The sequence below is a fragment of the Brienomyrus brachyistius genome, chromosome 4 (genome assembly GCF_023856365.1).
Source record: "Brienomyrus brachyistius isolate T26 chromosome 4, BBRACH_0.4, whole genome shotgun sequence".
Lineage (NCBI taxonomy): Eukaryota > Metazoa > Chordata > Actinopteri > Osteoglossiformes > Mormyridae > Brienomyrus > Brienomyrus brachyistius.
In genome coordinates this window covers 2550609-2572513 of record NC_064536.1, presented here as the reverse complement: position 1 = coordinate 2572513, position 21905 = coordinate 2550609, and the positions used below count along the sequence as shown (strand labels likewise).

General features: G+C 45.1%; 1 protein-coding gene across 3 annotated transcripts in view; it reads right to left on the bottom strand.

The window, feature by feature from the left end:
- The window catches only part of efr3a (EFR3 homolog A (S. cerevisiae)), a 71073-nt gene extending 49790 nt beyond the window's left edge, over window positions 1-21283 (bottom strand). Inside the window, exons 1-4 of one of the 3 annotated variants that reach the window (XM_049011561.1) lie at window positions 20936-21283; window positions 20524-20691; window positions 2384-2460; window positions 564-691 (exon numbers count right to left, since the gene is read on the bottom strand). In XM_049011561.1, the coding sequence (XP_048867518.1) occupies window positions 564-691; window positions 2384-2460; window positions 20524-20533 (215 nt within the window). In that variant the 5' untranslated portion in view covers window positions 20534-20691; window positions 20936-21283. Of the gene's footprint in view, window positions 1-563; window positions 692-2383; window positions 2461-20523; window positions 20692-20798 lie in introns of all 3 variants that reach the window. The other 2 variants (XM_049011560.1, XM_049011562.1) reach the window with 2 other exon arrangements.
- Between the last annotated feature and the right edge of the window lie 622 nt (window positions 21284-21905).

Genomic DNA, 21905 nt, shown 5'->3' with positions numbered 1-21905 from the left:
AACAGCTCACTCTTGGTGAACGGAGATGTGCTCCCTGCGGACGAGGCAGCCTGAGACAGAGAGGGAAACCCGGTGTGTCTTCCCCAAAGCCGCTTCGTACAGCGCTCTGCGGTGCTGTGTTTCTTAGCAACAGGCACGTGCCGACATCCTTCCCGTTAACCGCGCCGTCTTCGCCGAGGGGTCTGCAGCCTTGCAGAACGAGATGACCCAGGGGACGGTGTGTGTTTTTATATATGAAAATCCCCAACTCGCTTTCCCTCTTTTTAATCGTACAGTTGCAAATCAATCATATCACAGGTTTTACTCCAAAGGGGGCAATGAGTGACATTTTTCCTGGTACTAACCTTTACCTTCCGTGAGAGCCTTGCTGAAGGCGGACTCTGACGGATTACTCCTTTTAAGTTGATTTTTGGAAAAATTTATATTCCCTAAGCTGACAACACACACACACACACACACACACACACACACACACACACACACACACACACACACACACACACACACACACACACACACACACACAGAGTGTTTGTGCAAACAATGACTAGGTACACTCGTACCCATAGCGGTGTCGCAGGACATCTCGGGTCAGTCTCTCGGCCAGATAAGCCCCAATGCGGTCCAGCTTCTCCGGGGCAGACACAGCGTAGAACGTCAGCTTCTCCATGTCCGACTTGACCAGGCCATCCTAACACACGGACACACTGCTGGTTAAAAGGCCAACCGAAGGGAGGGGGCGGGGGGCTCGTAGTGGGATGAGGAAACCAAAAGCGTCCCATCCAAACAACATAACACCATAAACATCACCAGACTTTCGATTGTGAAGTCTTAACAATGCTAAGCTATTTAAATAAAGGCTTCCCCAGCTAATCAGCATCTCAGTTGTTCATGTGTAGAAAGGAGACAACTGGCTCTTTGCAGTGGCCCTGAATTCTCTGATTAGGGTCCAAAAGCCTTTCCACAGATCTGTTCCAACTGAATACCAGCACTTAGTTGGCTAGATTTTCTTTAGGAAGCAACACCGAAGGACATTTTAAGAGCAAGAGGGTTAGGGATTACTGTATGCTGTTACTCTCTGACTGCAAGCTGTCAATCACTGAATATCAGCATTGTATTGGTTGCGCTCTGAGAGATGGGACAGTAACTCCATCCACTACAGGTTCAGAAGCCTTATTTCACCTATGATTCATTTTAATTTTATACTATTATTACTACAGCATAACAGCATATTGTAACACAAGATTTATGGAAACTGAATTGGAACCGGGCAGTTCCTCTGGGCTGACTCCAGGGCAGAAGGGGTTTTATCAGAATCTCCCTGGGAAAGAGCATTAGTCACCTTCAGCACCTGAAAGCCCATAATTAGGCCGTCCGCTTTAACATTATAGCTCTCAAGTGGGGCAACAAGGGCAAATAAATCAGAACAGAATTGCCACACTTCATCCACTCCCAAGGGGCAACTGGGTAGTTCTCTCAATCCCACCTTGCTAAACACACATGCATGCTCGGGGGGGGGGGGGGGGGGGGGGTCGATATGCGGCGAAAATTCAGATTCTATGCAGAGAAGTGGCTACCTATTCCAAAATCCCATAAATACCATTTTAATTAACAGGATCAAGAGTTAATAAGCAAGTTAATGAGTTTCTCGTTTACGGTGCTACCAGCACAGTGGAGCATGGAAATTAACAGGACGAGTTAACATGTACAGGAATATAAGAGAGAAAGAACGAGTGGATGCCGAACCCCACAAAAGGCAGGGAAACAGGACCGAGCAAAATTCTTAAGTCGCGTGTCCTGAAGTTCTTAGAAAGGCTGGACCAATCATATGGAATCTCTCTACCCATTTTAAATGAAGTTTGTGCATTGTGTGAAAAACAGAATTAACTAAACCCATCAACTTCCCCTTACTAGTGTGAAGAAACCTTACGAAGTGACTGCGAGGCCAGACCAGGCTCCTGAAACGCTGACAATATCCTTTCCTCCTTAATTACCCTTTACCTCATCATATTCTTCCTCACTTAGGATCATCATATTTACGGTCATTACCAGCTGTACAGGACTGTAAAAATGTATAAAATTAAAACCTTAAACATGAAGCAGTATTATTGTATTTGGATGAGAGGGCTGAGACAGCCATAAAGGTTACTCATAGAGGCTGATAATTAGAATCGATAACAACACTGGTTTATGATTAAGGTCATAAACCAAATTGCATTAAGCGAGAATTTGGCGATTAATGAAAACGACCTTGCAATTCAATAACAATTTAAATTTGTGATTAAACCAGGGGTGTAAGCGGAAGGATAGCCTGACATTTGGGGGTCTTGACTGACGTGTCGGCGGAAAGCCGGCACCCACCCATAGCAACAAGCGGCGTTACCTTGGGATCCTCGGGAAAAATGTTGTCCACAAGGCGCTTGTAGCGAGGCCTCAAGGGGCCACAGCAGCCACAGACTCCTGAAAGACACAGCATGGGGGGGGGAGAGGGGGGGGCTTCAGTGAAACTCAAAATGATGACACACGATACATTAATGACAGCCCACCCTGTAATGCTGTCATGTCAAGGCAGATCAGAATCATAATAGTGGATAAACACACAAAAACAACAGGAAAATACACATTTAATTTCAGGCATTTGGCCACAGCATCTTCAGAAGATCCCGGAAGACGCGATGACAGTGGTCCTACTGTGAAGAGACGCTCGGAGTGCATAGTGAGTGACGACACAAGAGGGTAAGACGCAGAAAGCGCCAGGACGAGCGCAGGACCCATTTCGAAACCTTCTCGGAATGTTCTATTCGCTCACCGTTTCATTCCAGGATCATTCCTGCTTGGTGGGCGAGTAAGAAGCGAAACGGGAGCTTGGAGGAGAGGGTGCTCCGCCGAGTCACATACAGAGCGAAGCTTTCAGCTACGACCAAGCTCGCCCTCGCCCCCCCATCACAGTCCAGTACTGTCACTGTGGTGCCATGGGGGATGGGGCGCTGGGGCAGTTTCCCACATAACCCCACGACAGCCTATCGTCTCCTTGAGGCCAGAAAAAAGTAGAGAGATGTATACTAGACTTAAGCTAAGTCCCTACTCTCTCTGTCCAAGCTCTGTATTTTCAAAAGACAATAGACGCAACACTAACGGTTTCTTTCAGCGAATGAGGGAAAGTCAGGCCACCCCACCTTAGGGATTACATGCCATGAAACCTTAAAGCAGCATGAGAAAAGGTCAGCTGCAGAGCCAACTCCTCATGTTCCCGATCGACATGCAGCCCCGCCTTGCTGGATCGATATGGGGATGTGTCCGGTTTCACTGAAGGTTTTCTGATTTTGCCAACATGGGCGGGGGGGGAGATGGGGGGGTCAGCAGATAAGGGCTTCTGGAAATAAACCAGCCGTCGATGTCAGATTCGGGAAAACGGAGAAGGGAGCAGAGTGCAGTGTCCCGTCAGGGTGCCCAGAGCGTTTAGTGTTTCTTCAAAAACCACGACGAAAGAGGTTCCGAGAGGAAGTCAATCTGTCAAGATATGGTTATTTTATCCACTAGCAATATAAATGTATCAAGGAAAAAAAAAACTGCCATTAGCCTTTCCGCAAAGACAGTCATAAAACCTTTAGCAGGTGAGATTTTTGCAATATTTCACTTTAACTTAATAAGAAACAATTAAGTAACTGACACCATAACCCATAATGCATCCGTTTCATGTACGTTTCATGCATTACATCTGGTCTTACACCTTTGGCACAAGAATAAAATTACGATAAGGGGGCACAAAAGACCAGAGGCCTTGTGCTAAAACATAGTATTTAAAATGACCAGAGACATGGGAATCCAGGGTTAAAAGGGAACCTCCAAAAGCCACAAACATTTCACACATCAGATCGCATGATAATTTGATTATATAATGATTATAGGACCCTGATTCCCACGGCTGCAAAACAAGGGCCTAACTGACCCAGGCTTCCTTAAACATTCCTGGTGAAGCACCACAACACTGTCCCCTTCAGGCCACAGGCTCTGTTTGGGAATCACCCCAAAAACTCTCCATTCTAGGGTGATAAATGACTCCCGTGGCAAAAGGCTGAATCATTATTCACCAGCTCAGAGCCCAGTTTTACATTCGCTTTTGTCTTTAATGCCTCTCCATTGTGCACTTGCTCAGGGACCACAGAAGGTCTTACATCTGGCCAGGACCCCCCCCCCCCACACCCAACAGAGAACAAGAGCAGTCAGGAAGATTTTTATCCGTCAGATGAGACAGCCTCATCCCGGATGCAATGTGATCCCTCCCTCTAATACAGGCCCCACCTCCCCCTACAGATCCCTGAGCAAGTGGTGAACGAATGCCCTTCCCCCTAAGAAGGCCACGCCCCCTCGACGCTATTAAAAACATACACGCTCATGCTGTCAACCTCAGAGCCACATGACTCAGCGAAAACGACGCAAACAAGCTGACACAGGCTTTCAATCCTACCTGCCGGGGGCACGACAACCACTTTACTGAGATTTACCCCCTGGGACTGAACTGAAAGTGCCCCAGGGTAGGATGGGGAGCCCACGTAATACTGGGTTTATCCACAGAAAGGCCCTCTTAGTTGTCATGCCAGTGCTAAAAGGTGGAAACATTGCGACAGAAAGACAGACAGACTGAAAGACAGAGAGAGACAAAAAAAAAACAAATAGAGAGACAGACGACAGAAACGGAGATTGAGAGAGACAAAAACAAAGAAAGACAGGCAGGGAGACCAGCAGAGAGACCATTTCATAATTCTGAAGCAACTGCAACTACAGTAGGATATAAAAGGTAACAGAGGACAGCACTCATGACTGCCTAGCAGTGGCTCCGGCGGTCTATGGACAGCATAGTGTCTAGATCGCTCTTGGAGTGACACCATGGTTGCCAGGTGCCGGCATGAGGACCATGGATGACAGTTCAAACCAGAGGGCTCCTCTACACCGGTAGCCACCACAGGGGTGACCATCCTGGGTCAGTGAGTGCTACAGGGACCTGCAGGTTTTCACCTAAAGATGTATGCCTGGTACACCATGCGAGTTTAGCTCCTATGCACAGCACGGCTGTCAACAAAGCAATGCGGCAGTGTGTAGCTCAGTAGGTTAGGCATCTGTGCCCGTATCCAGGTCATGGGTTCAAATCCCATGGTTGATCATAATCGTACCATTACTAAGAGTTTGAGCAAAGCTCTTAACTCCCACAGCTTGTGGGATGCTGGCTGGAGCGGCACTCTGACCCCAAGCTTTCCTCACTTGGCTGTCACTTTGGACAAAAGCATCCGCCAAAGAGATATAAATGATTACAGCGACACAGGAGTGGGGTCAAAGCCTAAACCTGAGCCCTTGTAACAAACCCCACACAGCAAAAGAAGCTGGGATACACAGTTTCTCTCAGTCAAGGACCCCAGTGGGTATATGATCACTCTGCTGGCCACTGCATTCTAATGCACAAATGAGAATAAGCCTGATCGAATTTTCACACAATACCACAGAAGTACGCCTAGTCAGGAACCCGCAGGTAGCGTTCCAGATACGTGCCGATATACAGATCTCTGATATTCAAAAGTTGTTGACTAGAAAAGTTGGATAAATAGTAAGAGTATGTAGTTACATAGTGATCACAAAATGGCAAGAGGATTAGCTAACCTTTTTGAGAATCACTAAGCAGCTCCGATTCTACAACAAATTATTATTCTCAAATAATCATCATCATCATCATCATCATCATCATCATCATCACCACAGCCAGAATAATATGCAGAGGCAAAACAATTATCAAAAACTCTGCCTGTTCAGCTTGTACCTTAATACCCAGTCAGAAAACTTTTGATAAATACTCCTCTGCATTTCAGTTCTTTGACTCAGCAAAAAAAAAACCTGAGCCAATGAGAAATCCACACTGACAGCTTCACACTGACAATCATCTTCTAGAATTCCACAACTGCAGTGGATAACATCAATAAAACAAACACAAGTCCCTTGGGAGAAGTTTAAATTTCCATTCCATATACGCATCCGGTACATCCCAGAATTCTGACACAAAAGATTTCATATGTTTGGCAACCTCATCCACAACAACTGGAAACGGTGGCCTTCAAATGCAAGAAGAGAAGTCATTGTCATTCACCACTTGGTTCCCTAAAATGAATAAGCAGCCAACCTACCGAAACTGAAAAACGTTCGTCTCCGTGTCCGGTTGTATCTGAAGACTCCATCGGCCTCAGAGAGAGGGACCTGCATGTATCTTCTCATGGTGTCTCTCCAAAAGGGACCAAACCTTACCCCTACCTTTTGGTGTCCTCAACCTAAGGTGGATACCCACCCCATTCTCCCCAGCAGCCAACCGCCTCAGCCGGCGCAAAAGACAGACGGCAGCTATGCCAACGCCTCTAATCAACCGGCCGTTAGAGTGGCCGTTTCCGTCACCAATCTTTGGCGGATGTGTATCAGGTGGCCTTATAGAATATCACATCAAGATACCTGCTCACAAGGACAAGCCCAGAGTGGTTAACCGGAAAGAGGTCATGTCAGATTTCCGTCAAATATCATTACTGGTCCAACAAAATGCTAAGCAGAGGGGCCAATTTCAAAAAAGAAAAAAGAAAAAAAAACGCTTAGGTCGCCTCTGTTACGAGCAAAGCAAAGGGTTACACGACAATGACAGCTGGAGGTACACACAAGACGACAGGAGTCAGGTTTCCTGGCTGATAATGCCTTCTTTCTGCATCATTTATCAATCCCACAACAGCAACACAATCTGCTTGCAAAAGAGACGGCGACATTCAGGAAACGCGGCTTGTCCGCATTTAATAAGGGTTAGGCGTGCGACACAAGCTTAGCAACCGATGGTTCAAAAATAGATACACAATATTCCGGCAGTCAAATAACCAAGCAAAATGGATCTTTATGTCAACATCCCATGGCAAATAAATTAACGTACAAACCATTTGCATCTCTCGGGCAGTTAAATCAGAAAATTGTCTGGGTGCTACCCACTGTAGCTCTACCCCACCCCCTGGTGTCTGTCTGAGCTACTTATGAGCTTCAGACACTTGTGCATCCTTCCCAGGAAAATGTCTTAGACACTCAACTGCAACGCAAACACTTATTCACCCAACCCAACAAGCTACAGATGTGAAGGTTCGTTACAAGCAAGGTGACAGGAGCAGGTATTCGATTGGGTCAGTTTATCCCAGCTGTTCCCCCTCTGCAGTTCCTCGGACCTGATTGACATGGACATCAGCCAAGAGAACATCTGGAGTTAGCAGGGAGGAGGAGGGAACGGCAAAACTTGCAGAAGTAGGTAGATGGAATATAAGAATAGGTACCAAGACACCTGGTTTAAATAAATAACTTTAGTTAATCTTTAGTTAACCAAGCTGGTCAGCTGAGAACCACTTCGCATTGCTATTAATGAGTTGGTCAAGATACCAAACACTGATCACATTAAGCTCCTACCTGTCCACATGCCAAGCTCAGGAACGATACCGCACAGCACCAAATGTACCCCGGCTTCAAGCGGACGCTGTATCCACAGGAAAGAAAGGCTACCCCGCCCTTCCCCGCCCACCCCCTGGGATGATTAAGAGCTTTCAGGTGAAGGGAATGGTCATCTCCATGGTTCACCGGGGATCACATGTTATATTAATTCCGGGACTTCACAGGTCACATAAGACTGTCTGCGCGTGTGTGTGTGTCTGTGGGCACACATATTTGCATGTTTTGGGCACAACAGATGATACTTTCTGAATGCTAAATTTACACAAACAGCAATAATAAATGGAAAATTGCTCTAGTTTTGTTTAAGCTCATGTGAAGCTCACAACATGAACAGGGTTTAGAACAGCACCTAATCTAAAAGGATCACAGATACACACAGGAAGGGGACCCTCAAGCATCCGATGTTACCCAGAACGCAATAACACAGAAGATAAGGTCCCATATCGGTTTCATAAGCGCATTATCCAGAAATTCAGCCAAATCCCCCTTCATCAAAAAACAGTTTTCCCACTACAGATATGCCACAGAGCAGAACCCCATTTATCCTGTTAGGCCTAATTAGCAAAGTGAGATGACTTCTTTCATGCCAGTGAGGGCGAGCGGGTAGAACGCGCCTCAGTCTAGCCACACTCATTAGGACAGTAAACAACTTCGACTTCATGGCACAGCTGCAGATGACGGAATTTTGGGGTGGAAAGCATGGTCAGTACATTTTTATCTAAATAATTGCTTCCCGGTGAAATATAAAACCAACAGATATCACCATTTATGAATAAACAGCCTCACGACAACTAAGGAGGGAACCAGAAAACCAAATTTGCTATGCAGTTAATGTGCCACTGAATAAATTTGATTTATCCATGTATCAGTACATACATATTCCACACACACACACACACACACACACACACACACACACACACACACACACACACACACACACACACGATAAGATGAAATCACATTCAAATCAACACAGCTGTGCTGGAATCAGAGTGCCTCACTACTTAAAGAAAGAAAGCAGAACAATCAGTCTTGGCTGGGCTACAGACTGCTGCAGCTTCATCAGTAAAATGACACTTTGTTCATAGTTTTACAATCATGGTAAAATGACAGTTTGGCTCTCACAGACATACCAGCCTCCCACTTACACAACCCTGGGAATTATGAACCTCGAAGGGCTCGCATCTTCAAAAGCGCATGGTACACCACACACTATTTTTATCCCGTTTAAATTTAGCAGACTTTGGCGCTTAGAGGGAGTTAATCCCTTGTGGTTCACAGAGGGAACAATGAGGCAGATCAAAATATGGATTGAAGCATCCTTGAAAATGTCCTTCTCCGTCAGGCAGCCTAATCTCCTCGTCCAGCCCTACGCCCATATAATGAACTGGCTTTGGCATTCTTTGAAAAGAAGGCTGATCTAATCTATAAGATCAACTAAAGTGCCAAGGTTGCATTGAAGATGCAAGACCCTTCCCATCATCCATCCCCTGGTCACCTACGCCTTCATCGCAGAGGCAGAAGCCCAGCGTTTCCGATATCTAATCCGGCATCGTTATTCCACCCCTGGCTTACACCCCCTGAGAAAGGTCCTGGTTTCGAAGTGATACATAATCCTTTAGCTGGAGGCGTCAAGGTCCCACAGGGAATCAAGGTTACAAAAATGATAAAAGTTCTTCAGAATGCCTAACAAACAAATCCTATAGCAACAGTTTTCTAGTATCCAAGAGGTTAAAAGTCATCCAGCAACACACACTTAATCAAAATGAAATGCCTTTTGTATGTCAGGCCTAATTTTTAGGACTAGATTATGGAAGATGTTGAGGGGAAAAAAGGTTAAAGTTCTTAATAGGCTTGTCTAGCAAACTTAGCTTACTTGAAACCCAGCAAAGCTGACCCTTAAGGTAACTCAAACACAAAGTTTCAGGATACTCCAAGACAAAGTTCTCCAAGTCATCCATGATTTTAAGAGATGCCTTATCTTTTAGCACTAAAACCAGCTTAAGACCATAGCCATCTTGACATTTGTCTGTTTCTGCGGCGACTGAAGTCCTGCAAAGGAAGAACTTGCAATTTGCAGTTTGACTCAGGCAGTAGAAAACCTAATGGAGCCATTAATGACATCCAGCAGGCGCCGTTAGCCGGAGATAATAAAGTCCGTAAACAGCATAACATGAGCTTCCCTATCGGACCTCTCCCCTTTGCTGGCCAGGAACGGACGCGGAGAGAGGTCACCCCAGCAGCTCTCCAGAGGGGGCAAGGAGGCGGTTTCCACAGCGAAGGTCAGGCCAATGACACCAAAGAGGAGGACAACCCTCCTGCTGTCCCCAGCAGACTTGAGTAAGGACAGATGGTTGAAGTGAAGGCCAGCTGCTGAAGCTAACATGCCTGGCGTGCTGGAACGGGCAGCGACCCATTCACCAGGGGACAGAGATCTGCGTTCCCATCTCACTTCCCCCAAATCTGCCAATTTGGTACTGGACCACCCCAACAACCAACCACTTCCTGCAACCTATCCGAAAGCGACCCACAGCCGGAGAGCAAAACAACCAGGCACCCAAAGGAAAAGATGACGTTCAATCACTCGAACACATATATCCAGCAGACCTACACTCAGATTCAACATTTACACCATCACAAACTGCCCAACAGACAGACATGTATAATGCTTCCCGACTCCTTCACCTTTCAGTAGGGTGCTTCCTCTCAGCCAGTACCCAGAACCAGACATCCTGTCATTTCACAAAACAGCATATGCCTACCTTCAGTCAGGTAAACCCACACATCTGCCACCTCTCCAGCCATGGCCTGCTCGCAATGGACGCATCAACAGTCGACGGTGAAAGATTACCTCAGCTTCGTGAGGTGGGCAATTAAATTCCGAAAGGGCAGGGTGGGGGGGGGGGGGGGGGGGGTTGACTTTGCAGGGATGCTTGGAAAGTCATTAATAAACCATGAAGGATATTTCTCGCTGGCAACAAAACATTTTATGATGGCCACACGGCACACCGTGAAACAGCGGGATCCAATTAATCTACCCAGCAGATTGATTCTCCATACTTTTAGCTCTCAACTCCAACAGGAGCAAAATGATGGCAGCCAGAAGTCTAGAAATAGCTTTACCTTAGCTGTGTGCAGTCCAACCAGTCGCACCATGAGATGGGTAATAATGTTAGCATGATGCGCCTGTTCTTCAGGCCTCCGAGTCAAGGCCGATCGATGGCTGCCTGTTAGCAACTACGCTACCTTTTGGCATTTTCCGTTACACCAACAGCTCCAAAATTTGAGCTCAAAAGCTTAATTTCTCCCCCCTGCCAATCTACTGAATGAATCACTGTACCACTCGGTAAGCAGATGCTCCTTTAAAAGTCCTGGAAAATGGCTAACACAGACAATTAAGGGAAGTGGGAGTAACAGATCGACACCTCTTATAGGACGGTGTTAAAGAAGAAACAAATTCAAAGGTTCCTTAGAAGGCAGCCATTTTAAATAGAGTATTTTAGACACAAATGGATCCTTATCTTGGCTATCAAGAACGTCATTGCTAGCCTGCCTGCAGCTTGCTCCACGGTAACTGTCCAAGCGTCAAGTTCTTGCCAGACTCCATTCACTAGGACAGACATCGGGTCAGCTTAACTCTGGCCGTCTCTGAAAATAAGGGCCCTCATTCCGCACATTTTAATGGCTGCAGTTTGACAGGTTTTCATTATTCAATGAGAAAACTGGGGAACTCACAAAATAACAGGGGAAGCAGCGAGGAAGGTTCCTCTACAGATGTATTCATAATGTCGCTTTGACGCGAGGCTTTTAAGTTCCTCTTTCTGTTTCCCTGCATTTCAGTTTTGCTGGCCTTCACTGCAATAAAACCATCTCACATTTCATAGCCGGTCGAGGCTTAAACCACATCGAACACACATAAAAGGCCAGCGAAGCACTCGAAGCCAATTGGCACGGGTGGCAACAAATCATTTTGCCGGCTGAGCACAGCGTCGCAACCGTTCCTACTTGTCAGTGCAGGTTTGGGATGCGCCGGTGTGAGGCACAGCTTTCAGAGCACAATAAAAATTGCAGACAATCGTACTCAAGCTTTGGGAAACTTGTCAGTGAGCACGAGTGAGTCACAGGAAGGAGGACTGTGCGGCATTCGATTTTCATCCCAGGAGAAAAAGGGCAGCATTAACAAGAACACACACGTCTGAATAAAGATTTTTCAAACACCTAAATTTAGAGGAATATCAGCATGTAAAAACGCAGGAAAGAAGGAAAACAATCAATATCAAGCTCTAGTAGATAGGAAGAGACACAGAAAATAAATCAAGAGAGAAACAGAACAAGTCAGACAAACATTTGGCTGCACAAAAAAAAAGAGAAATGAGATAAAAATGGAGCAGCTGAATCCTCCCTGCTGAGATGTCATCTTACAAAACAAGCACTTTTAGATGCACATCGACAAAGTCACCTTCAATAATGCATCCAACCCACAATGGCCAGTCCCAACAGAAGCACGAGACAACTTTATTATTATTTTATGGGTGGGGATTAATTCTAAGCTTTGCATCTACTTCGAGGATGCAAGTAAATCGCAGATACAGACTAATGAAGAGTAAGCTAAGGGTCAGAGCAGTTTTTTACAATTCCAAAACACCACAAACCATCTCATTTTAGAGCAAACCTGTATAACAAAAAGTTCGATCAGGAATCATTACTGCTACTTGGCTACTTGCGACAGCCACTCGAAATGGAATGCATCCTTCAAAAAGCTAAGCAGAACATGTTTTAGGATTAGGTCCTATGCGGGGAAAATAAAAATTCATCACCAATATTAAAGGGCTGGGCCGTCAAATTTGCTTTATTGCGGGCCGAGTCGAGAGCTCTGTGATAACATTAAAATGCCAAAGCCTTTCATTTGCTTCCTTGCACTGCTGTCCTGTACAGGCAGAAATACCTGGCAGGCTGATGTCTCATTTATTTCCAAGGTGGGAGGAATGGCCTTTTAGTCTCCCTCAATAGAGGGCGCCATTTTTTCAAAGACTGCGAATGCAGCCTTGTCTATTGTTACACGCGAATGAGACTTTACCAAAAAACAGAAACACACACAACATAATCTAAACTCCCAGCAGCACACCTTTTTAATTGTCACTTCTTTCATCTGGGCAAAAAGCCTTGTTTCTGGAACCGACTCAATTATCAATGATCTACTCAATTAGCTGATATACTAATTAGTTCTAATCACCATCTAGATCTTGTGATGTCCCTCTAGACGTAGGTGGCTCGCCTCTGAATACAGTCACAGCAAGCAAGAATGTGGCAAATGCCCAATGAAAAGCGTACTCCTGTGGATTTAGCTGGAGTTTATCATGTTTACGGCCTTATGCTATCATAATTCATGGAACTGGGTCAATCTCTGTGGGGCTGCTCCAAAGCAGAATTTTGCAAGTTTTTTTTTTTTGGCGGAGGGGGGGCGGGGCTATCCATTGCCAAGATACGGCAAACTCAGAATGTCACGTCGCCTCCTGCTGGGGAGACAGCCAAATAGAATCGTGGCTGCTCTAGATAAACACTCCGTAAAATGCCTTACCGGAAACTCACCCATTAAAGTTAGCCTTCCTTCAATTTCCAGTGCTTTCCCCATTCATTCTTTCACCCTCCTCCCAAGCCAAACCCTCAGGGCATAATTTATTTTACATGTAATCATCTTTGCCTGATAATGATCATGCTAAACAACGGATCATGCCAAATAAGACTTAAAGGGCCCGTTATTGATTTAACGTTTGCTCGAACATTCAAAATGGCAGTTTATAAGGGCCATTAATTAGGCGTCCAATTCATACTGGATTTCCTTTCCTGTCGTAAATGTTTTACTCTATTACTGAATGGTAGTATTTCAAGCTAAAACCCACCTCTCCTTCCCCTGAGTATCGAGAGGTCTTCATTTTTATAGCTTTGTGTATAAATTTTGCATCTCATGTTAATTAGCGTGATGCTTTTCAATTGACATCCCGCTTGCATTTCAAAAAAGCTTCGGGTCAATAAGAGAACATTCAGAGGAACGCAGCCCTGTTGTCTTAACCTACAGATCGATCTTTGCCCCCCCCCACCCCCAGTTTACCACCCACAAATCTGCCATGTCTTGAATGTTTTCTGAGTCGTATAAAGAGAGGGGACATCGAATTCCAGGGCAGTGTTATCAGGGAGGTTAGCGAAGTTTAGAGATTTACCTTAATCAGGAAAAGCAGTCAGTCGCAGCATGAAATCATTTGCATCAAAACCTTTACATTAAATTACAAAGAGGACAGCAGAGGGGAGCCTCCATTTTGAAGGGTTCATAACCACAGCATTATGGAACCGTCAGGTCCATCTGGATCATCCCAGCCTTCCTCCAGTCATACCTACCTTCCCCCTAAAAGGGCACTACTACATTCAGGCTAGTTCAGGATGCATCAAGGCCAAACAGCACCAATGATTAAAGGCATTTATGTGCAATTCCCTTGAGGGGTCAGATTACGGGGAGCCTTGGCACAGCCCCGGCAGTTCACAAGACGGAGCCTTTCAGACGGGCCGACATCAAACGGCCCGTAAACAAAGCCATGATACGGTGTGTCTAACGGGTTTATAAATAGAGCAAGCAGCACTGAAGCTGAATAGCATCCACACCGAGAATTACATCAACCATTCACTAAGAACACCACTCGCAAATACAGGCAGCGAAGGTGAAGTGCAAAACAGAAGCAGGACATTTTAAGCAATAGGCTAAGAGGAGAGCCAAACAGTTTCACACCTCTAGGACTGGGGGTTCAAGTCCCACCCACTCTGCATGTGTGGAGATACTGCATGTTCTCCACCTTAAAAAAAAAAAAAAAAACTGGCAGGTGAACTGGTCTGTAACGGCACTTTTACACTGGCATACAGGAACTGCAAAGACACTAGTTACATCACGGTTCCAGCTCAAGCCACGGTTCCACTGCAGAAGGGACGGCCTTTTTACCGTTTACATGAGGTATGTTATGATTTACTGTGTGCTAATTTCCGCTAGCACATCTGTGAGAATCGCTGTTTTATGTTAGAAAGAACCGCTAGCAGAAATAGCATTCGCTTGTTTAAATTTGCATTACGAATCTACTATATGTATCCTATAGTACTTCTGCAAGTGGGAGGGATCAATACACTGCAATGTGTGATGCTATTAATAATGAATAATATACAGAACATCCCCCTTTTACCCTTCATATAATCTATGCACAAAGCATCGGTATCTCCGTGCATTTCGACCAATCGTATGGTGGGAACACAACCAGTTCGATTTAGGTCCTGCTTACTAGCAGCACGACCATGTCAGCGCAGGTACGGGTCAGGTACAGCTCAGATAATTTACAGTGGAAAACCGTCTCTTTGCAGTACAGCTTGGTTTTTGGTGACAGTGGAAAAGTGCCGCAAGTTGCTAGTAGCTTGCATGTACGTGTCCGGGCCAGGGTGTCCCTAGGCTCGTGCACTGTGCTTATTGGGATAGATTCCAGGTTCCCACTGGTCCTGTACTAAATAAGAGGTTGAAAGATGGATGGATGACATCTTAAAGAAACCACACAAACGACCCCACACACAGATACTTCCAATGCCGCCTTAAAAATCAGGACGAAGTGGAGATTTTCTCCTGCTACTTAATTCCTCATATGGAGGCCCATGAACCTCACAGCAAGTGGACCAGACATCCCTTCAACGTGCACACCGAAAAAATAAAAGTATTACACAAATCGATCAGCCAGACGCTAAACAGCATCAAGGTGAGAGCTGCGTTTTCCAGCCTACTGCACCGCGGTGGGCAGCCGCACACACAAAACCTGCAGCTGGCTTCCACAGAGAGGAAACCGCCAGTGACGTCAGATTTTATCTGCGCGCGTCAAGCGCTGGCAGAGAACGGAGAATTATGTTCATTACCTCTGGATCTGTAAATGTTATTTTATGTTCACATTTACACATATCTGGCTGATGGCAAAAGGACGACCGAGCTTCATCTGCAGCAGTAAGTGAAACGGATGTCTGCTGGCTGGCATCTGGTAATGGGAGGGGGAGCACCAGTTGTGCATGAAAGATGACAGAGCAGACACCATCCCTGAAACCCGCTCTCATCACTGCGGCATCTAGAGGAGCAAGCATGTGTGTTGGGTCAGTTTGCAATGAAATGAAAGAAAGATCAGTCTGGATAGAGAGAAATTTACAAACTGTGGGTTGTTCAAAAAAAAATATATGAGAAAATAAACTGGAAAAAAAGCATGCAAGAATTTCGAAACTGCATGTGCAGCAAAGCCAAGAATATTAAAGGACACCGGGGAAAAGGTTACAAATAAGGAGAGAATAAGCAGTCACAAGAGACGATCTGAGGCCAAAATTCCCAGGGACTGTTAAACACAGAGAGGCGTTATTTTAAAGATCTGGCTGGTGCCAAACAGGGCACCAAGAGCCACGTGCCCACATTCGCCGCCCCCCCTGAAACTCTTAGCACCTTCTGTCTGCTTCTCCATGGAGCCACACCACAGGGAGCAGCTGTGAGGGGGGTGGACACCAGAGAGAGAGTGAGGGCATTAACGCATGCCGCTGCTTCAATAGGGCCAGCGCACCCGCTCGGTGAATGGCGTGCCGACATGTACCTGGCAGGCTCACGAGCCCCGGCAGGCCCCGAACAGACGACCCGAAGCCGTGGGCGTACTTGCAGCGTGCCAGCGTGAGCCAGCAGCGACTGCAGGGGTCTTCACGGCTTGATGCCATCTAATGAGCATTGGAATAGCTATGCACGAGGCCGTAGGCAAGGATCACGACCACAGCCTGCCCCAGACAGTCAGCCAGCCAGCCAGTCGACTTATACTAAGCAGTTAAAGCCGATGGTCGAGCGGTATGTCAGCAAACAGACGGAAGATCCGAATGCCTTTACTGTACGATATTTTCAGCCATTTAAAACCTGCCTGGTGTCCCAGTCATGCTATGACACATTTCCGGATTCTGCATCTCCAAGATCAGAGAAGGATGCGGTGCAGGAGATGTTAAAAATATCTTATTGCAAAAGTTTTGTACAGTGAGGTAGGAACAAAGGCAATTGATCACTGGCATGTGTTACAAGTGACACAGGAGAGAAATCCCACGCTGGGTTTGAAACAGACAAAGGCAGAACAATGAAAAGATGCGGCAGAGCCTTAGTTCAGAGGACAGCAGGAATTCTCCCCAACAATCTCTATAGGCCTGCAATGAAGCTTTAAACCAGAAAAAAACCCCAAGATATGAAAGCACCAATCTCACAAGAGATTAAAAAAAAAAAAAAACTCCGCTTGCACACAGATTTAGAGAATAAAAATTCAAAAAAGCAATGTATAAAAAAGTTCCTATAGTTTTTCTAAACATATAATGCTCGAATACATGCGTAACGAGTTTTTGGTACCACTTTACAATAAGGCTCCCTTTTGCCATCTGTAAATGGTAGCAACTCATTAATAAAAAAAACAGTTAACTTATTAATAGACAATTTTAAACTACAAAGTGTTACAACCTAATTAATAACCAGATTATAAACCATTCATAAACTCTTTATATGGGTAGCCTTATTGTAAAGTGGCACCGATTTTTTTTATTTTATTTTTAACACTTATCTTTGTCTTTCTCAACAACATTGTCATAGAACAATTTGATTCATGAAATCTATGCTGGAGATTGATTTTTTCCTGAAAAGTGTGAAAAAACAAATATCATTTTTAAGAGCTCTGTGAACCAGCACCTCCTCTGTGCCAGAGACTCCTGCGCCAGAAAGGCACAATGACAGTAAACAGGAGCCCTGTGATGCAGCTGAACTCAGGCAAATCGTGCCCCTCCTCTCACGTGACGACTGTGACACAAAGTGATTTTCCCCTTCTGTAATAGGGAGATTTTCTGAATCAGGCGTATTAAGTGATTATTCCTAAAAGCCCAAAAACAACAATAAAAAAATAAAAAATAAATCAGGAGCGAGAAAGCTCACTTGAGGTTATGCGAGTGGCTCTTGTAGACAGACAGACAAAGCTGAAGAGCACTGGCTTGGAAAGAGAAACCCCCCTAGGTCGCAGCCAGCCAATGAGCAGACATCAGTGCCAAGGATTATGGGTAACTATAAAGAGAGCTTCTCACTGTAATTAGGGCAGAAACGGGGCCTTGTTCACCTAGGCTTGACCAGACCAAAGCAAATAAAACTAGCACACAAAGAGGCAGCATTGCCAAAAGCCTGCTTGCAACATGTCTTCCTATTTAAGAGACAGATGACAAGGAAACATTTATTCCAACTGAAGAAATCTATTCAGAGGTGAAGAGTCACTGGAATAGCATCTGTGGTACATTTTAAATAAATACTAAGGGAAATGTAGGATTGGTGACTAAACCGCCCATCCTTAATTCATGATGAACAACACTGTTGATCCAATCCAAACACACCTAAACTTTCACAAGTGTTCGTTAGCTTTTAGGCCTCCCCATTGATTAAAGGAAAGACTAACAGGTTATGTGACTATTGAGAAGTGTAAAGCAGTCATACAAAGCTTTTCCTAAAAGCTTAATTGCCCCACACATACCGCACGAATGCATTATTCTTCGTTCATTAAAATAAATATATATTCACAGCTTGCAGATAGCACAAAAACACTAGCATGCACTGAAATAAGCCCAGTTCTTTACGGTTATAATTATTCCGTGAGAATGTAGCATTATATATTCCTACTCAGAAGACAATAAATCAGAGATGTCAGAGGGGAAAAGGATTAATCATAACATCAAAACAACACAATTTAGCTCTCCCCAGTTTATCAAACAACAGACAATCAACAATTACACAGCTTATGTGATAGTAAGCAATTCACTCTTCTCACTGGTATATTTTTAACAACCCAAATTGTCTCTCATAAATCTTGCTACCCAAAAAAAAACTCAAAGAAAATTCAGCATACATAAGAAAATAAAAAGGTCCCCAACTGAGACAGCTGTCATTTACTGGGGGGGGGGACAATTACAAAAAAATATCTCCATTTACAGTTTAAACTGCAATATATATTTTTACATAATGACAGAAAATTGAAAGTTCATTTCTGTGAACATGAAAAATGGGTGCATTTCCATCTATAATTGTAATTCTGATTCTGGCAGTCAATTCTAAACCATAGGTAGTGTACACACAAGGGCATAACTTTGGATTGAACACGGGGGCTGGGGGAGTGAGGTCCCCACCTGCTCATCATGACAACATGATTATTTGGGGGGTGGGGGTTGTATTGCCCAATTCTGATTACTGGAGGGATCACAAACGTTATGTCCATGTCTACAACTGCTTTTCATCACTTTCACACCAAAGCCCCTAATCCAGGACAGCTCACTCACCAAAACAATCTCCTACTCTATGAACAGCACTAAACTAAAAAATTTTAATAACCCACCATTCAATCGATTAAGAAATCTTCAACAAATAGCCAACCAAAACTGTCAGTAAAGCGCAATGAACCATTGTGACATGACATTATCGTGATGCAACTTTCAAGAAGAGAAGCAATGTCATCATGTGACAAAACGGCTATCTGGCCTCTTCTCATTTCCCCACTGATCAGGGGCAACACGCTGACGTACCAAACGTTCCTTCAGCTTCTAAGAAGCTCCTCCATCATGCATATGGCTCCCCGAATATCCCTGTCCTTTCCTATGTGGTTGTGAAAATTTCATTAAAAGTTCCGCATACCTTAAGAGTGATGCCAAACTCTGCTCATCCAAATTGGAGCCCAAGAGTGCATTAATATTCAATGATATTAAAACCAGTAGCACCAACTACTAAAGAGCTTGCAGAGCATCCCCTGGCAGACAGGAAGGGCAGCCAAATTCCATTTCCCCCACATGTGATGGCCTTCTTATAGAAACACATAAATACCACAACACCCAAGCAAGTTTTAGGCCCCACTGATCAAACCACTTTTAGGCTACGGGAAATTAAAAAACAGATATTTAATCCAATTCAAAGACGGCTAACAGTATTATGCAGTCATTAATTGTTGCATTTTCATATAAAAAATGTTATGAACATCAGTTAAGTACTGCACCAAAATCAGGAAAGTGAAAGCCCTTCTTGCAAGGTCAGCAGAGACCCTGGATCTCCAACATGTTCTCTCTGGGGTCTAGCTGACCGAGATTAACTTTACTGTGACCTACCTTTAATCAGCTGAACGTCACACTGTGGTTCAGCTATGGGAGCAGGGCGGGATTGCTGCATCCACCAGAGAATGCATACTCACTCTGGGCCTCAAAGTACCTTAGTAAACCCATTATGATCGGTTCTGCACGTCAAACACACTGCAGACCCGGCAAAGCAAAGCACCGGCCGGGTCAGCGTGCTTCCAAACAAGCATTGTCAAACATCACGCAACAGGCAAACAGGCACTCCCGAGGGATAATTTCTGTTTTCCTAACTTAACGTTTTGCCTCAAAACAAACACACCTAACAGGAACTAGTGCCTCTCGTGTTTATTCAGTTTACAACATTATAAACGGCGGTCTATTTTAAAACAGAAAAGCAACGCAATAAATGTCATTTATCCAACAGTGCGTGGGAACCGGATTTAACCGTTTTAACAGCTGCGCTGTAAATCTAGTTAATCCGACCAGGACACACGTTAAAACTTGTTACACGGGTTTTTATCGTTTAAAATGAATAATAGATCCTGGGTCCGTTTGCGTTTTTTCGCGGTGACTGGCAGTTTGCTGCCGTGGAAATGAACTCGAAAGCGGCAGCGCTGTACAGGTAATTTTAACCCCTGCAGCACGGCAATCACAATGCCAACCACGAAAAAACAGAAAAGAAGTATTCATCACATTTTAGGCAAAATGGTTCATTTAGGTCTCGGTTTGTCGTGCTTGGAAGGTCGCCCCCGCCCCCTCCGAACTCCCTCCCGATTAGCAGTCAAACGCATTAGCTAACCGGCTAATTTAGCATGGGAAAATATGGCAGAAAGGGGGAGAGACGCCGCTTACCGGCTGGCATCCTCCGGGAAACGGGGCCGGGAGATCGCCTCGGCTTTGGGAAACCGTCGGGTGTTTTTTTTTTCCTCTTAGACCGTGTGCAGAGATATCCCGGGGCTGCCGATGCTTTTCGTCACTTCATGGTTTGGCGGTGGAGGAGGTAGGGACCTTTTAAGGACACTGCGGTATAAAACGAGGAGAGAAAAAAAAACATACATACACACTTAATTAAAAGGCAGCCTTATGTAATGTCTGCTAAGTGCAGTTCAACATGTCACCGAAATCACCTCAACGTCTGACATGTAGGATACTTATCAGCGAGGCAGTTTAGCCGAGATGGCGTGCGTGTGCTTTTTAAGTTAAAACGTTATTTTTAAGCGAGACTTTGACTGATATTTAAAAGGAGCGATGGTAATTTTTTTACCGGCGCCTCGTCGGTAAATGCTCGGGGACGCTGCTGGTTTAACCCCTTCGGAGCGCAGCTTCCCTGCCCTAAAAATGCGCCCCACATCGGCGCGCGACGCGGAAGCGGCTGCTTTACCTTCGTGCCGCGTTACCTCCACGTCCGTCTCGCGGGGCGTCGCGCTCACTTTCCCCCACGGGGCAGCCGCGTACCGACCCTCGCGCTTTCCGAAGGGGCGGCGGTGGTCCGCTGGCCTGCGGCGTAAAGTTAACAGGAGGGCCGGGAAAGGTAGCCGGCGGAGACTAAAGGGTGCTCTCTTCCGCTGATGTCAGTACTTGTCAATCCCGCAGTTAAATAAGGAAGTGCGGCTACGGCGATCGGTCCCTCCTACTGGGGCCGTGGACCTACAGATTGCAGCGTTGCAGCTTGCAAATAATAATAATATTCAGGTACATAATATTTATGTCAATTTGTAATATATCTGCGGAAACCAAGTGCATGAACTGCTACCATAATGTGCAATATTGGTGAAATTACCTTAAAAATGCGTGAGTGGTCCACACCGTATGCCATAAAATAAGGATATTTGGTCGAGCTACCTTTTTTTTTAATGGACAGTAAAAATATGAGATTCAGGATTTGGGGTAATCAGCCTCAGCTCTGTCTGCGTGGGCTGTGCCTGGTCTCTCTAGAGTTAGAAGTTGTTCCTTTTAGCACACTAAAGATTTTGTGTAACATATATCCTGAATGTTTGCAACAGCGAGTGTGACTCTTGTCCACAGTGTACTCTGCACTTCCCACACAAAAGAAATGGCTCTTTGCATTCCTAATAGGCTAATCAGTGAAAGACAATGGAATGTTGTTTTTAAATAATCCATCTGTGGGAAGGAGAAGGTTAAGGGTGCTGGGGGGGGGGGGGGGGGCGCAGAATGATATAAACCAAATATGGGGGTTAAAATGCCCTTGCTGGATTCAAAGTTAAGTAATAATT